Source organism: Punica granatum, chromosome 1 (genome assembly GCF_007655135.1).
Source record: "Punica granatum isolate Tunisia-2019 chromosome 1, ASM765513v2, whole genome shotgun sequence".
Classification (NCBI taxonomy): domain Eukaryota; kingdom Viridiplantae; phylum Streptophyta; class Magnoliopsida; order Myrtales; family Lythraceae; genus Punica; species Punica granatum.
The window spans coordinates 5,058,026-5,074,153 of NC_045127.1; the positions used below are offsets into that span (position 1 = coordinate 5,058,026).

At 41.5% G+C, this 16,128-nt stretch overlaps 4 protein-coding genes across 9 annotated transcripts; 1 reads left to right on the top strand and 3 right to left on the bottom strand.

Moving 5' to 3' along the window:
- Positions 1-442: 442 nt before the first annotated feature.
- Positions 443-3,910, top strand: LOC116215946 (cytochrome c-type biogenesis ccda-like chloroplastic protein). Of its 5 annotated transcripts, none has more exons than XM_031551797.1 (12): positions 443-664; positions 753-890; positions 1,309-1,361; positions 1,566-1,696; positions 1,799-1,884; positions 1,963-1,994; positions 2,092-2,253; positions 2,660-2,732; positions 2,837-2,937; positions 3,173-3,265; positions 3,450-3,496; positions 3,627-3,910. In XM_031551797.1, the coding sequence occupies exons 1-12, from the start codon at positions 577-579 to the stop codon at positions 3,700-3,702; spliced, it is 1,080 nt and encodes a 359-aa protein (XP_031407657.1). In that variant the 5' UTR covers positions 443-576; the 3' UTR covers positions 3,703-3,910. The 5 variants fall into 5 exon arrangements, with proteins under 5 accessions (XP_031407657.1, XP_031407649.1, XP_031407638.1 ...); XM_031551789.1 differs by having other exon boundaries at positions 756-890; positions 1,306-1,361; XM_031551778.1 differs by having other exon boundaries at positions 445-664; positions 1,306-1,361.
- A 304-nt stretch (positions 3,911-4,214) lies between these two features.
- LOC116215909 (ADP-ribosylation factor GTPase-activating protein AGD5) lies at positions 4,215-8,227 on the bottom strand. 2 transcript variants are annotated; one of them, XM_031551730.1, is made up of 11 exons: positions 7,897-8,227; positions 7,218-7,276; positions 7,026-7,116; positions 6,824-6,878; positions 6,637-6,727; positions 6,279-6,516; positions 5,975-6,161; positions 5,684-5,865; positions 5,183-5,554; positions 5,045-5,103; positions 4,215-4,681 (listed from the first exon to the last, which is right to left on the bottom strand). In XM_031551730.1, exons 1-11 carry the CDS (start codon positions 7,945-7,947, stop codon positions 4,516-4,518), a joined length of 1,551 nt encoding a protein of 516 aa, XP_031407590.1. In that variant the 5' UTR covers positions 7,948-8,227; the 3' UTR covers positions 4,215-4,515. The 2 variants fall into 2 exon arrangements, with proteins under 2 accessions (XP_031407590.1, XP_031407581.1); XM_031551721.1 differs by having other exon boundaries at positions 4,229-4,681; positions 5,975-6,179; positions 7,897-8,226.
- A 635-nt stretch (positions 8,228-8,862) lies between these two features.
- On the bottom strand, positions 8,863-11,470 carry LOC116215995. Its single transcript, XM_031551865.1, has 7 exons — positions 10,893-11,470; positions 10,255-10,332; positions 10,033-10,067; positions 9,880-9,935; positions 9,565-9,663; positions 9,318-9,400; positions 8,863-9,104 (listed from the first exon to the last, which is right to left on the bottom strand). The coding sequence occupies exons 1-6, from the start codon at positions 11,319-11,321 to the stop codon at positions 9,342-9,344; spliced, it is 756 nt and encodes a 251-aa protein (XP_031407725.1). The 5' UTR covers positions 11,322-11,470; the 3' UTR covers positions 8,863-9,104; positions 9,318-9,341.
- Positions 11,471-11,632: 162 nt separating this feature from the next.
- Positions 11,633-15,548, bottom strand: LOC116215922 (uncharacterized protein YnbB-like). Its single transcript, XM_031551741.1, is given in 13 exon segments — positions 11,633-11,976; positions 12,098-12,257; positions 12,378-12,470; positions 12,589-12,708; positions 13,034-13,120; positions 13,269-13,490; positions 13,567-13,644; positions 13,858-14,007; positions 14,081-14,194; positions 14,312-14,411; positions 14,413-14,606; positions 14,903-15,016; positions 15,161-15,548. Coding segments are annotated over 12 exon segments (1,482 nt in total). The 5' UTR covers positions 15,311-15,548; the 3' UTR covers positions 11,633-11,976; positions 12,098-12,197.
- Positions 15,549-16,128: the final 580 nt, after the last annotated feature.

Below are 16,128 nucleotides of genomic sequence, written 5' to 3' on the forward strand. Positions count from 1 at the left end.
ATAATTTTTTAATTAAAAACTATTAGTTTTGATGGAAAATGTAATGGTAGGACCAAACTAAACTAAAGACGTAACGTTCAAGACGAATCGAACAAAGAAAAAGGTTTAGGATGAAAATGAAAAAGCAAATCAAAGATTGATGATCAAAAATGATTTTTTTCCCCTAAACTAATGAACCGTCTTGGTATCTCATATTGAGTTTGGCCTAATTCCTCTTGCTAAAGTGTCCGTGCGGTATTCAGTCACCGATATCGACCCGATTAACGCATATGTAGAGCGAATATATGTATACATAATTCATGTTCGTGAGGATTTAGGGAGGAGATTTGATCCGCAATCTTATACTTCCATTCACATGCTTGGTTGTGGCCCATTAGATCAATGGGCTTACGTGCACAGCCACAATGAAACGACGTCGTCCGGTTCGGCGCTGTGGCCCTTGTCGTCGTTGAGGCAGAGCTTTGAGTCAACGTTACCCGACTCCCTCTTGACTGGAAATATCTCCCGCTCTCCCGCGGCTCATAGCCATCCGACTCCTCCCCTGCAATCGGAGCATCGAGCTGAAGAGAACCTCCGATGAGCCTGTTCATCAGTAGCTTCTCCGGCCACGGCCTCCGCTCCTGCAGAATTTCCAGCCGCAAGCACGATTTCAGCACCTCTCACGGTGAGCTTTCTCATAGCCAATGCCATGATTCGGCCCTGAATTCTAGAGATTGTTCGGATAATGATTCAGTTCTGAGTTATCTGTGCAGAAGGGGGGCGGAAGTTGCCATCGAAAATGATGAAGAGGAGCTCCTCTGGTGGGAATCTTCCCCAACACAGTGAATCGATTTCGGCAACTTTAAGTCATGGAAAATTTGGAAAGGAGACGTTTTTGGCTGCTATTACAGGTAGTGATATCGTCCGTAGCTCGCTGCATGCAGTTTCCGGCTTTTGTGGAGAGATGACATAGATTGAAGTTAGATGGAGATGATTGCTAGAATGTTTATGCTGGAATTCGCTTGACTTTATGCCATCAAACCTGTTAGGATAAAGTTACATGTATCCTACAATTTACTCGACATTCCATACTGATCGTTCTCTATAATAGACTAGATGTGTCTCATTTACTGATCATTTGCTTGAACAATTGCTTTTTCTAGTCTAAAATTATGTATTAGTCTGCCTGGTTCCGTGAATCATGCACGTGGCGAAAGTTTCTTTTTCTTGGGTGAAGCGTTCAGTTTTTCAAGTGTTATCTGATTTCCAGAAACGATGACTGCTCAATCTGACTACTGGTGTCTTTTGGTTTTGCTATGCTTACAGCAGCAAATTTGGTTCCAGTAGATGTGGCAAAGGCAATCAGCATCGAGAATGTTCAGGTGAGAACCGTGCCTTTGGAGTTTGGATGTTCTTTCCTAACCTTTCCGAGCACTTATCAATAGTCCTGCCAGCATTATGCACCAAGGCCTTGAGTCAGTATGGAAATCAATATCTTTATGTGAAAACGCGTATCGTAAGTTAGTTACACCTCCGTTTATCTGGCATATAATCTCAGGAACTGGAATTATTTTCCTTCGAGGCAGGAACTTGCTGCTTCTATTTACACCGTAGCTGATGGAAGCCCAGGAGATTGGTTTGGTGGAATCCTTTATTCAGCTGGACAACAGGCCAATGAAGCTGTCCAGAGTCAGCTGTCAGCTCTTAGTTTTACTAGGTTTCTTTCCAGACTCTCTCATTTGATCTGCTTCTGCCATGCGTATAAATAGTTGAGATCAGAAACTTACTACCGCTGCTTCTCTCTTACTTTATTGTACAGTCTGGCTGTTATTTTTGGGGCGGGGCTTGTGACTAGCCTTTCTCCATGTACTCTGAGTGTATTGCCACTGACCCTTGGTTATATTGGTGAGCATTTTATTACGTGTAACATTGTGTTGCTTTTTCCCTCCATCTTTGCTGGTCTGACGTGACTTAATCCTCCAGGAGCTTTTGGTTCTGGGAAAAGCCGAGCAGAGGTAAGAACCTATTCTACCAATTACTCACATTCTGATTGTCCATTCAGAGCTTGACTAGTATATAGTTAATATGTAATTCTCAATTTTCCCTTACTAGATCATTGGAGATTCAATTGCGTTTGCGTTGGGTTTAGCTACCACACTAGCACTTCTAGGCATTGCTGCTTCCTTTGCTGGAAAAGCTTATGGTCAGATAGGTCAGGGATTACCTTTGGTTGCTTCTGCACTTGCTGTTGTCATGGGTCTAAATCTCCTTGAGGTACTTGTTCATCTATTCCTTTTATTCTGTTGCTTGATTCAATTGATGGTTTCTAGTTGTGTTCAGCCCTCCTTTTCTTTTTATTTTCCTGGGAAAATATCCAACTGGTAATTTGTTTGGTCCATTCTACTATAGGGGTCTCATCATGCTAGTTTTGCACTTCAAGACAATAATTTAATCTCTTTATGGATAAGTAAGATCTGATGCTCATTCCAGAGGAAAAACAATTCTCCTGGTTACTACTGCTCCCAAAAAAATAAATAAAAATGACTGCACAATACGACATAACCTGATCTACTATGGAAAATTATCAAGACATCATTTCTGCTAGTTAAGTATGTTCCATCTTTAATCTCATTATATCGTTCATTCTGCTATGAACTGATTATCTATAGCCGCTTTGCAGATAGTCGAATTGCAGCTTCCCTCATTTTTTGACAGTTTTGATCCTCGTGCTGCCGCTGCTAATTTCCCATCAAGTAATTGGCATTCAGTATATTTCTAGTTTTATTTTAAATAATAATAATGATGTGGCTGCAGCTGATTACCTAGTAACTAAACTTGGAAGAAATGTGAATTGTAGGTGTGCAAGCGTATTTAGCAGGGCTTACATTTGCATTGGCAGCCTCTCCCTGCAGTACACCCGTTCTGGCCACTCTGCTGGGATATGTAGCAGCATCTAAGGTATATTGAAAGCTTCATGCTCCCTTATCGGCTTATTCATGAAGTAATTACCAGCAGCTTGTCATCTAATCAATTAATCTTCTGAGAGGAAGTTGTAATGATAAAATTTATTAAAATCTTGATCGAAAGAACTGGTCTGTATGAGAAGTCACTTTTTTTTTCCCCTCTTGTTAAAGCTTTTAAATCAGTTCTCTGGCATCTTTCATTGCCTGATTGAAGAGGGTGCTGTCTGCAGGATCCAGTAATCGGAGGAAGCCTGCTTCTAACATACACTACTGGATATGTTGCACCGCTTCTCCTCGCTGCTTCCTTTGCTGGGGCCTTGCAGGTGATTCTCTTTGATCGAAACACTTTCCATCATTAAGAAAACTGCCACTAATGATAAAGACTGGTCTTGACTATGTCTCTTGATTCATTTTGTGGCCAGTGGACCATTCCTGATAAATCTCAGTATCACTCTCATGACTTTTGCTTTAATTTCGACATTAACATCTGACAAGTGAACATTGCAGAGCCTGCTTTCATTCCGCAAGTTCTCGGCATGGATCAACCCAGTGAGGTATTTCTGAATTTTCAGTACTTCAGACAGCCTCATAATCATAGAGTTGTGGTCTCCCTTACATGGATTATTAACAAACTTTTAGCATGTTCTGCTCCTGATCTAAGTGCTTGTTCGATTATATTTGCAGCGGGGCCCTTCTGTTAGGAGGGGGCATCTATACGTTTCTTGATCGGCTGTTCCCACCTACAACAATGGCAATGTAGAGAATTCTACAGGTCTCAGCGGTGTACAATTTGCCCTCCATAGAACAGCGGGATTGAAAACATCGGAAAAAAATAGATATCATTAATGGCGCATAGCGATGATCTGTTGTATAGTTTTGTGTTGGCATTGAAATTACATTGAAAGCAAGGGGCAGTGTTACAGTACATTCACTTGTATAAAGTCGAAATGTGTGCAGATTTTTCTACACGCTTCTATTGGTCGAAATAATTATAATTCCGATAGCTTAATACGTCACAGGTAGATAAGGGAGCGAAAACATTGGAAAACCTAGAGATCACTAATGGTGCATAGTGATCGATCTGTTGTATAGTATTGGGTTGGCATTGAAAGTAAATTGAAAGATAGGGGCAGTGGTACAGCCCAATCACTTGTATGAAGTCGAAATATTTGCAAATTTTTCTATACGCATCTATTGGTCTAGGTTCTTATAGGTCTAAAATTAAATACTTATAATTCTAATAGCTTAATACGTCACAGGTAGATCAAGAAGCACAGATGCAATGATTCTTAAAACAAAATCCGCGACCGTGGCTCATTACACTACCGAATCATAGTAAACTCCAAAAAAATGGTATATTCAAGTACAGAGAATCATTTAGCAAAATAAAAATGAAAATTTTAATCTAAAGAAGGCATGTAGAAATAATCCCATTTCAATCCCAAATACATTCTTATTCCCCTCTGAAGCCTATCGATGGTACAAATATAGCTGCCCGAAATGTACAACTCCCGAGTGCGAGAGAGAGACTCCCTCAAGGCGACTGTGTGTGTAAGTTCGTATCATCAGTCTTTCACTGTTTCGTGAACATTCCTTGAGTCAAAGACGAGAAATCGTAGTCCTTTCCGGACTTAGTTGGAGAAGAAGATGATGACGTAATTGGGGAGGATGTCTGCGGTTTACTTGCCCCGGCGCCCGTCGTACCATTAAACGCCGCTGGCTGACCCCGTGTGTACAACCTGTGAAGTGCAAATTCCAGAGGAATTAGTATGTACTTGATGAGAAACATGAGTTATGCACTAGTTTGTTTATTCTAATACAAAGTGTTTTTCGAGATCTTTCTCTGTTTCATTTTTCAGAAGATATAAACAAGTTCCTTGTGATTTATGGCTCGTAACAGGATCCTTAATCAATTCTGGGACCAATATGATAGTCCGATCGTTACTAACAAAGGTAAACTATTGAACAAATGGTGGGAAAATTATCTCAGGCTGGACCTAATAATGAAACCGCAAATATCAGTTCACACCGTCTCTCAATATATAATTATGGCCAATTACATCTAATTTCTCCCACGAGAAAAGCCGGGGTCAAGAAAATACCCTGATGATGGATATGGCATGGAGCTCCCCGAGGGATTTAATGTTGCCATGCTCCTTCCCTGAACAATGAGACAAAGTACTCACTTACTGCAAACATTAAAGGCGAGGTCAGGGCATTAAACAATGTCATATCTTTACCTGCATAAGTTGCTGTAGATCCACTTGCCCACTAACAGGCATCGTCATTCCTGGAATCTGATATCCAACATTTGGCCAATTCATGGCAGCTACGTTCGTACTGTTAGAAGCGGTTTGTTGAGAACTGGTAGTAGATTTTGCATCTCCACCCACTGATTTGGCTGAAGCAGCGGCCATTAGAAGAGACTGATGCTGTGCTAGCATAGCCAGCTGTTGCTGATGCATTGCAGAAATGGCTTGTTGAGAACCGGCAGTAGATTTCGGGTCTCCACCAGCAGATTTGGCTGCAGAAGCAGCCATCAGAAGGGACTGATGCTGTGCAAGCATAGCCAGCTGTTGCTGATGCATCGCAAACGGTGACACCGAGTTGGACTGCATGGAAAATACACACGTATCTTAACCAATTCAATATTACCTGTTAACGAGGACTTAAAAGAGGATAAGGACTTCAAAACATCAAATGAAGGTTTACTGCGATATTCTTTTAATGTAATGAAGTACCTTCTCGAATAGGCTCATGATATCATTTTTCACATCTTTCTGAGGTTTCTCTGGAGCAGGGGTCGCTGTAGATGTGTCCTTGAAGAGGTCCTCGATCTCAGAAGTCTTTTGGCTGGTAGTGCTTTCAACAGCCTCTGGAGAACCAGATTTCTCTTTCTCAGCTGTTGATGCTGCTCCAGCAGCTGCACAGAAAAGACAGACGATATTTGCAGGTTTCACCAATTAATCACATAATAGGATTACAGAGAAGTAATATACAGATACTTCAGTAAATAAAGACTGTCCACATACACTGGAAACCTGCCCAATCATCAGTTGGAGCTGCCTCAGGCACATTTTCACTAGGGCCATCCATCGATAACATGCCAAAAAGATCGGTGGCAAAATCAACTTTTGGGGGAGAGGCAGCAGCTGGTGCAGCATCTGTGATCAGTTCCGGAGTTTCAATGGGCTCCACAGATGGTTCTGGCTCCGCAGGCTTTACAACAGGAGTTACCTGTCAGTACTCAAATTTTATGTCTCGTGTAAGTTTGGGCCACTTCTTTTATTCAAATAGGAGTCACCTCCTATCTTTGAATAGAAGAAACAGGAGTACCTGTCCAGGTCCTTTAGGGGGACTAGGAAGACTAACTTTTCCAGCCGGAATAGTCGATTTTGTACTTGCAGCTTGAAGGGCATTCTTCCTTTCCTCGAAAAGATTCTCCGAGCTATTTGTGTATGAATGGGCATTTGTAACAGCAGATTTCGGTACATAATTAGAAGTCTTCTCTTCCTGCACTATTGATGGTGATTTTGACTTCCCATCCTTTGCAACCCACCGCTTCTCTTCATACCTGTAAATAATTTTATAGATGGGCATTACAAGTGAGAGAAAAGAAGACACGAAAACAAGGATGAGAAAATTATGGATAACATTTGGACCAGAACAGTTATTTCCAACTCTGACTACATACTTTGCACGGATAAAATTTTCAATCCCGACCCTATCATAATTTGGAGGTAGTTCGGCTTCCCAATAGCTATTTGCTTTCTCGTTTCCCATAGCTGTACATGGAAAAGAAAATATCAAAACGGTTCACAACTCTTCCTCAGAAGCATAACAGGGAAAATACTCACGGCCAACCTAAATGACAGGCTTACACTGAATAAACGCAACTTGCTCGGGAAGCCATGTATCCAACGTGGCAGATCGGACCTGCAGGGAGGGGCAACCAGAGTCATGGTCAACAAAGAATAATTCACCCATGACTAATATACAGCTACTTCCGTTAACATACATCAAAAGGTGATCGCATGATTTCAACCATATATCAATGCACTTCAGACAGAAACGGAAACTTACCTTGGATATGTGGACTCCAAGACTTCTATGGATGCCAGAACACTGCATGCAGACGAAAATGCCCAAGTTCACACTGGCCCATCTTGGACCCCTGCATAGTGCACAGCGAAGGACTCGTCATTAATGGTACTAGCATATTAAAAGCAAAATTCAGTAGAGTTATCTCCCAATCAGAAACTTCTAGACACATACTTAGCTTTACAGTCGGCGCATTCCTTGTTCTCTGGCAATTTGAGAAGTCCTTCAAGGATCTACAATATTTTAGAAAGCATAAAAGGAAATGAGATCAGATCAGCAACAGTGATAAGTATTCCAACGTTGAGGCGTTTAAGATTTCCAAAAAGCTCACAACATCAATCAACAGATCCAGCTATCTCACGATTACTCGATATAGAATCTATATTAAGCAAATGCATTCACTTCCTAGCTTTCAGTGAATCAATATTTGAATTTTGTACAACTAGGAGCTATATCCCATATCTCATAATATCACAAAACTACGTAAAAAAAATGGCATTTGCACCCAGAAAAGCAAAGGCCCTGCAAATTTGAGGCACTGCAGGATGTGATAACGATGAAACTGATCTAAGAAACAATGCGGCTATGGGCATCAGATCAACCTCCAAACCAGCAAATAAATGAACAAAACATCGAATTTCCATAGGTAACGCCCCCAGCAAGACCCAGGCCGCAGAGCACAATCAAATCCGCATGACTCTGGATATTCTCTACATCGAATGATTCGATGCGGGATCAAGAACCAATACAACGGAGCCCAGTTCGACCCAGAGCTGAAAGTCGCATCAAGCGATATGAAAACAACAAATTCTTAGCAAAAGGTTGAATTTTGAAGAAAATAGAAATCGGGGACCTTTCGGTGCCTGTCGTTCTGCTCTTTGGAGACATTGGCCTTCTCGTTCATGATGACTGCTCGGAGATGGCACGAAGGGAAAGCAAAGAGAAATCTGAGATTTTGGGGAGGGCGGTGGGCAAGAAACGGTCAGAACCGCGGAAACTCGAGCTCCTGTCCCTCCTGTAAGATGGGTTACTCTGGCTATGGCGAATCCAATGGAAGGGGAACGAGAACAGAGGCGAAGGAGGGATCAGAATTGGGAACAGAGCAGGACAGGAGCTCTTGACTTCTTTATGTCGTCGTTTTCCTTTTCCCCGTAATTTCTCTGTTTCTTCATTGTTGGTGTTTTCCAATTTCCATTTTATTATTTTCGTGTCGAATATTATATATTTTGGTTAGAGAAGCATTGCATCGGAGCCCTTAAAAATACCCTTGATTCGATTTGCCCCTATAGTTCATAGTACTTCTCAATTCGTCCCCCACAATTTTCCTTATCCCACCAAGTTCTCGGATTAGTAAAACCATCTCAAATCTTCTTTTGCTAGTCCGAGGAATACTATGGCCCGATATCGACCTCGAAGGCATCCGGATTGCAGAATGTGGAGCAGGGCTTAGGTCATATGGACCTTCAGTCCGAAATCCTCGGCGAACCCTACGACCAAGCAACCTGATTCAATCGATCTACCGAGGACTCGCCCTTGTAGAACCGTCCATACATAGCCCATGTTTTAAACTTGGAGAAGTGTAAAGTTCGGTAAAGTTGGGGGCATCTTCAGGTGATAATCTTAGGCACAGAACACAACTTTCTGCCATGCTGATGCATTACAAAGTGCAGATGCTGAAGTTTCGAGGGGCGTTATGGATCTGAAGTCGGATAACAAGTTTTATGTAGACCGACTTATTCTTGTTAAACAAGGAAAGATCGTCTTTCTAGCTTATGGAATTCTTTGCAGAAAGATATTCTTCAGTCCGAAACAGAATCTATCCATGCATAAAAGAATTCTTTGCTATTGACTGCATCAAATTCCAACTTGTGAAATGCAAGCTTTTCAGCATCAACATGTACATTATTCTCTACAAGCTCTAGTTCGGACAATACAAACAAAATCTTGGACAAAAATGAAATTTCTTTGACAAACAACAGGAAATCTTGCTTCCCCTAAGAATTTGATCTTCTTGTATCCCGGCTGGGTCTCCTCTGTTGCAGAATTGTTTTGTATCTGTACCTGCGTAGCACTTCAAAGCTCATCAATCAAGACAGAGATCTACATACTTGCCCATAAAACACCAATAGAGACACGATTAGAAAAATCGATCCAAGTGTCTCTAAGGCATAACTATAGGCAAAACGGGACCTATGCATTGAAAATTGCTGACCTGCATTGCAGTTTTTATTGCCCTTACAATGAGAAAGTCATAGCTCCGAACTGAATACATACCATGAAAATTGTGTTCTGGAAATCTCAGTCAACATCTTTTACTTCTGCTTCAACATCTACAACGGCCCTAGAAGAATCCTTTCCTGAAAGAAGCAGGAGTCATTCGCAGATAGTCAATGCAGAGATTTTTCTTTTCTCACCAGGATGCAATGATAGGAGATGTACATGTGGAAATACTAATAACAAGAGACAGTGTTGACGCAAAATATTTAGATGAAGAAGGGGCACGGGAATCTGGAGAGAGTACCTCTCTTAGGTCGAGGAGAGAAGTCATTGGCTGCTCTCTGTTTTGCTGTGAATTCGTTGGAGAACTTCACTGATTCCTTCACAAACTTGTCATCCACAACTGCACTTCGAAGCGTTATAAAAGGACATGAGCACCATTCACTACAAGTAATTGAGTTGAGCAAAACCTAAGAGATGTTTCAAATCTTAGCAAGTCTTAGATATCTGCCACTACATTCCTTGGATTACGAGGAAAGGCACCCAGGATTCAATGGAAAGGGTGAAGATTATATACAGAATTAGGAAAATATATTTAGAAAGATAAAGATCATTTTACCTGAGAACGGTTGACTGCAGAAGGGGCATAATTGCAATTCATCTTTCAAAGTAGATCTGCAGCAAACCATGTATTTGTCTTAGTTCAATAAGTTTGCATTTGGAAAGCATATATCTTCGATTAAAACTGTAGCTAGGCCTTTGGTTTCCTTACTTGAAAATCTGAAAATCATTTCCACAGTTCGGACACTGCAAGAGAATACAAGAGGAAGCAGAGATTATACCATGAAGAGCAGAATAATCTAGAAAGAGAACGAACTTAAAATATACATTTTAAGTTTGTTGCATAACAAACACGCATTACTTAATAATGACACTGTTAATAGCATAAAAAGCACAGGACAGAGAAAACAACTAGTCTGAGAAGAAGCCTCACAGCGCTTTGAACTATATCTCTTCCAGCCCACCAGAGGAAAGCTCCCAAACCAACAATTGGGATAATCACAGCAAGTAGCTGCAGGAAGAAGGCATCAAAAGAATCGGATCCAACCCAATGAACTGAAGCAGCTTAATATAAAGCAGCAAATAGTCTCGCAAAGCAAACGAATACTGCTTTTAGCAACAAACCACCAGCGCACTATTATTGATAGATCAGTCGGATTTGGAGAGTTGATTATTGCTCTAGCAATCAATAGTAAAGCTGACCTTAAATGGAAAGCTCACAGAAAAGCAGAAACTCTTCATTATCGCATAGGATGTCCATGGAAAAATGACAACAATTTCTCCACGTTCAATCTTATTTTATGTTAGGCTTCTAAAATGAGCCATTGCCTCTAATACATAAGAAGTATTCATCAGATATGCCACTGAATGATTGCCAAGCATGAAAATATTACAAGAGTCGCAGATTAAAGCTCTTCGGCCCTCAGGAGAAGCAAAACACTCTAGGCCCCCCAAATTCCATGTCCAACATGCACAACATATGCAACTGCCAAATGAGAACATTGCAACCAAACGAAATTACACAGAGAGAGAGAGAGAGAGAGAGAGAGAGAGAGAGAGAGAAGGCCATACCCAGATAGAGACGATAGCATCCAAGACCCAACCAAGCTGGCCAGTCATAGAAAGATAAGTCAGCCCAATTGCCAGAACAAGATTCCCGACAACCCTAGCCGTTACTCCATCGTCCTTCCCGCCTCCTCCGCCATTAAACCCAAACCCACCTTGATTGTTAAACCTTACCAGAACCACTCTCTTCCTCCGCTTCATCTCCTCTCCCACTAATATTACATCTTTGCCCCTGCCCACCTCCAAGATGGGCCATTTCGGGTCACCAAGAGGCCGGAATAGGAAGTTACATCTGCTAGACCGATACAAAGGGGTAAGCTTTGGCCTCGAGAGAGAAAAACAGCTGATGAGTCTCTTCTTGCAGCGACAGTAATCACCGCCAAGCACTCCCAAGGGAGAGCGGGCATTAACGGAGCTTTGTACGATCGGTATCATTGCAGAGGGACAGCAGAATCCAACTCGAACCTTGTAGTTTGCGTAATCGAGAACTTCATCCGAGGATGGATGGACACGAAGTGGGAGAAGGGAACATTTGCCGGGAAGAAGTAGAAAATTGCTTCTATCAACTTCAGGAGGACAGCCATTTTATACCCCTTTGCTTTGGAGTTCAACAGTGCCAAGAAAAGTAGAAAAGATATTTTAATCCATATTATCAAATGGTTAGGTGCCACGTGTACTTTCACGGCCCCACCTTTGTTCTAGAACACAGTTTTCGTGTTCTTCCATTGATGTTTGAGTTTTTGGTGAAGAAGCCAGTCAAAGATATGATATTTTCTTGCTCAGACAAGCTTTGTCTAGTGTTGTTAAGAAACAGAGTACTACATAGATAGGGGTTGCCGGCCTTTTCGCTCTTTTGGCCAATAAGAATTTCATACATTCTGAAGGTTAGACTTATACTACTGTACTATAGAATTTGCACCATAACTAATCAAAATCTCCTACAAGAGAAGCTTTTGGAAGTTCCGAGTATCTTCCTCGTTTTGCAACCGGCATTGGACCTCTCGTCATGGATCTCCGAGGTGCCCATTGCTAATTTCCTTCCATGAGTCGCCGAGTGAGAAACTCCATCCTGGTTATGTCTGAGAAAGTTCTGAAAGAAAGATTTCAACTTTGACAGCATATAGTTCATAGTGGACACCGAGATCTTTTCGGTACACTCTAAATCAGTGAGCACAAATACAAATGATACACAGTTATCAATATAGTCATACCTTGCTGGTATTATTCTGCATTCTCTCGATTCATATCTTCAGCGGATGAAAGCTGAGAAGCATTGCAATGGAAGTGGAAGCCCTCATGAACCAGTAAAGATCAAATAACTTTAAGAATTTCTCCGAGAACTAGTCCCCACTGGGTCCAATGGGTCCCGCCCTGCATTGAAGAATTTGATCAGCATGAATCGTATCCAGGAGCACCAAACCAATTATATTCAAAGGAATTGGCAAATTTTTCCCCACATATTAACAGACACTCAAGAAAATCGACGATGACCTGACAAAAAACAGCAAATGGCTCTCTTAGTGGCCCGTCACAGGAGAGCTCACTCGTGCTCCCATCTATGAAGGTTCCATCAGCAAAGATCACCTGATAAAGGAAACCGCGAGAGTCATAAAGTCCAGAACCAAACTCACAATATGATCAAGTCTAGACAACTTGATCAACCAATCATTGCTTAAATGGAAATATGTCCTAATGAACAGACCTCTGAGGCATAACCTGGAGTGGCTCCTGCCACTGGTTTAGTGAATGATGAGACAGGGGAGCTTCGTTGAACAGCCTCACAGAAGGCAAGAAGCCGCTCCCGAGTTCCAAGTTCCACTGCCTGAGAATTATTACAAAAGCAGTCAGATTCACAGCTTGTACTTTCTATCCCCCAATTAATCTTCCCAACAAAAATGCGTGCTTGCATAATTATTGGAAAGAATAAACAATTTGTTCTCACAGCACTGCATGTGACCGAATAACAAAGCATATGAACATCAAACTCGAGAGTACAGCAAAGCTAAATAAAGTTTTCAGTGAATCAAAGAAGCACATAAAAAGATGGTTGCAATATAAGCACAAAATCTGTGAAAGTTCTTGCAACTTTTAAAACATCCCCAGTCCATCTGAAAATGGACAAATTAATTTATGCTGAGGAGACAAACCTGTACAGTATCATGGCGAGGAGCACGAGGCCATGGCTGCACCTTATACCCTTTCGATTGCATGACTTCGGCTATGAGAAGGCTTCCCTACAAAGCACATAACAAAATACCTGAACCTCATGGTTTGAAGCAAAAATAAGATAATAGGAAGCAAAAAGAAACAAAGGACCAAAAAATCAAATTTCCTTGTACAATTGAAATAATTTTTTTTTTTAAAAAAAGCCCAGATCATTACCTTGATTGCCTCCCCGACCATTTGTGGTGAAAGAAACAATCCCTGAAAAAATGCACGCATGATATCTCCAGGTGTGGACCCACAATCAACTCCAAGCCCAGGGGCAGAGAGACGAGCAGCTGCAGCATTTACCAATGCATTTTTCCCAGCAACATATCCACCGCAAGGTGCAATTGTTCCACCAGGATTTTTTATAAGACTGCCCGCGATTAAATCAGCACCCTGTGGGCCCAATCAACAGCTTGTTTCTTCTCTTCAAAAGGAATACAGCCAAAAAGGAAGATAATGTAACTCTTACCACCATTGGAGGTTCGATACTTTCAACAAATTCACCATAGCAATTGTCCACCATGATCAAGCAGTTGGGGTTTTGTGTCTACACAAGTTTGCAAGCAATATGTCATGGGGGATAGGATTTCAAATACAGATTTGAGGGGATTGTGCTTCTGAAACAGTATAAATTGCTCATCACATCATCGGATGGGGAAAGGACAGAACACTATCAAGAAGGATGCGCCTACTTGGAAACTAAATTGGCTCTGTTCATGAGAATTTTAGTTTCCTGCATTGTCAAGTATCTGTTTTTTACCTTTATCATCAGTATAGCCCTCTCGATGTCCTCGACACTCAAACTTTTACGCCATGAATAGCCACATGATCTCTGTATTAGTGCACACTTAGTGTGAGGTTCCACAGCATCCTTAAGCGAGTCCCAGTCAAGTCCACCATCCTCAGCAAGCTGAAAAATGTGGCTTCAAGATTCAGTTGAACATTAAAGGATTAAAAGTAAGGTCTAGAATGTGGTAACATACTGGAACTTCTCGATACTTCACTCCAAAATCTCTCAGGGAACCAAGTCCATCAGAATCTCTCTTCCCAATTACCTCCTCCAATGTATCGTATGGAGCACCAGCAACTGCCAAAAGCTGATAACTACTTCAGCACGAAATGAAGTATTGACGCAAAAAATTAGCAGCAGGAATACCTAACCATCGACTCACTGTTCAGAAAATATATACATGAATTAATCCATTAGCCCTCACCTCATCTCCAGGCCTCAGAAGAGCAAACAGGGCGCAGGTAATTGCATGAGTACCTGAGAAAATCTGAGGTCCAAGCCATGTGAGATACAGATACTGGCTACATCACACCTATGAAATGAAGTATATCGAAAGCAGGCAAATATAAAAATGAAAAGAAAGGAGACATCAAACTAATATTGTGAACCTGTGAACGAACTATGGCAGATTCTGCCCCGAAAATTTCCGCGAAAACCTGGTCAAGCACTCCACGTCCCCCTGCTTCTTCATGGCCGTAGCCAGTGGATCCTCCAAAGTGCTGCATATAACAATGTAAAATGAGATATATTTAGTTTAATATATAACTGAGAGGTTTCACAAAAAGGGTAAACTCTCGTGAATTCCCATATGATTCTATGCTGAAACATGGCTTTCTTCGTGACAAAGTCATGGGATCAACTAAAGATGTCATCATGTCATATTGCCATTAGCCATGCATGCCTCATATGGAAAAATTGTCTTGTATGCTTCAAGATGCATAACTAAAGCATGCCTATCCACAGAAATAAAACCGAAGCTTCTATTCCCAGAAAGAAATGAAGACGATGTGCTTACATGAGATCCAACCCGAGCATTCTGAAATGCTTTGAGAACACGGGCAGTATTGTGTGCTACCAAATTATCCACAGCCCTGAACTCGGAATGCAAGGAATCCACAGCTTTCACAACCTGTCTCAGCCGATAAAGAAAGACATGAGTCGAGACTGAGAAATGCAACTCCATTCCATTATGCTAGCCAAATTCATCAGCAAAAGTACGATACAGACAAATGCTAGGCGTAGTTTACAGAGTTCAGAGCTTGTTTGTCAGTACCTCTGGAACGAACGGGCTGTGGAGATGGTGATGGCTAGTTGTGGGTGCTGAGAGCTGTAACGTGGAACGGACGGTGGGAGGATTTGCTTTCCTCGAAGGCCTAGGTGGGTTCACGGGATAAGCATAGGAGGTGCAGGATAAGACCGCCATTTTCAACCAGACTGAAGTGAGGAGTTCCCCCGCGACCACACTCAATCCTCTTGAAGTGAAAGATTAAATTTTGAGGGAGTGAGAGAGAGAGAGAGAGAGAGAGAGAGAGAGAGAGGGGCGGCGGCGGCCAGCCGGCGGCCACACCCTCCGTCAAGGACGAGACGGAATCCGAAGATTCCGACCAACCCTTGCTTGAATCCCGACTTGCCCGAATGCAGCCCACGGCGCAACCAAGCAAGGCCATATTTTTATGGGTATATTACACTACCACCAAAAAATTTTCACTAATGTATCAATTGGTTAAAAAAAAAATTTTTGCAACTTGATCGTACAAAATTATTCAAAAGTTTCACTCATATATTAAGTTGCGTTTTGACGGTTTGTACTATTATGTTACACTTTTGAAACATTTTGTACTATCAAGTAACAAAAAAAACTTTTTGAACCAACTTGATACATTAGTGAAACTTTTTGAACCACTAATGTAATTATCCTATTTTTATTTGATGTCACCTTATCAATAGGTTCGTCCTGAAAGCAGGTAACTTTGAGCCAGTGTTTTGCTAGCTAATTATAAGACTCGATTCAGATCGTATCGAGTTATAGACCGTGCCTCGTGGACAACGGCTGATACGATTTCTACTTCCATTATTGGAATGGTGAACGCTTGAGTCGAGCTACGACCTCCCTTCCAAGGTATCCCATATTCTCGACATTCACTTTGATATTCGAAAATCCAATAGTTCCAATTGACCCATTCAAGCATAGTCTTTCAATAATGAATGTCTATATCGAATTGAACCTTTCATATCAATCTA

What these genes read in the sequence shown, in the direction of transcription:
- LOC116215946 (XM_031551778.1), top strand. Translation starts at nt 577, where the DNA reads ATGAGCCTGTTCATCAGTAGCTTCTCCGGCCACGGCCTCCGCTCCTGC. An exon ending in TCAGCATCGAGAATGTTCAG is followed by an intron (nt 1,362 to 1,565) that starts GTGAGAACCGTG and finishes CCTTCGAGGCAG; the next exon opens with GAACTTGCTGCTTCTATTTA. An exon ending in ACTGACCCTTGGTTATATTG is followed by an intron (nt 1,885 to 1,962) that starts GTGAGCATTTTA and finishes TTAATCCTCCAG; the next exon opens with GAGCTTTTGGTTCTGGGAAA.
- LOC116215995 (XM_031551865.1), bottom strand. Translation starts at nt 11,321, where the DNA reads ATGATACCGATCGTACAAAGCTCCGTTAATGCCCGCTCTCCCTTGGGA. An exon ending in GAGATATAGTTCAAAGCGCT is followed by an intron (nt 10,068 to 10,254) that starts GTGAGGCTTCTT and finishes ATTCTCTTGCAG; the next exon opens with TGTCCGAACTGTGGAAATGA. An exon ending in CTCTCCTCGACCTAAGAGAG is followed by an intron (nt 9,401 to 9,564) that starts GTACTCTCTCCA and finishes TGCTTCTTTCAG; the next exon opens with GAAAGGATTCTTCTAGGGCC.
- LOC116215909 (XM_031551721.1), bottom strand. Translation starts at nt 7,947, where the DNA reads ATGAACGAGAAGGCCAATGTCTCCAAAGAGCAGAACGACAGGCACCGA. An exon ending in GCAAGTTGCGTTTATTCAGT is followed by an intron (nt 6,728 to 6,823) that starts GTAAGCCTGTCA and finishes TTCCATGTACAG; the next exon opens with CTATGGGAAACGAGAAAGCA. An exon ending in TGATTGGGCAGGTTTCCAGT is followed by an intron (nt 5,866 to 5,974) that starts GTATGTGGACAG and finishes TTTTCTGTGCAG; the next exon opens with CTGCTGGAGCAGCATCAACA.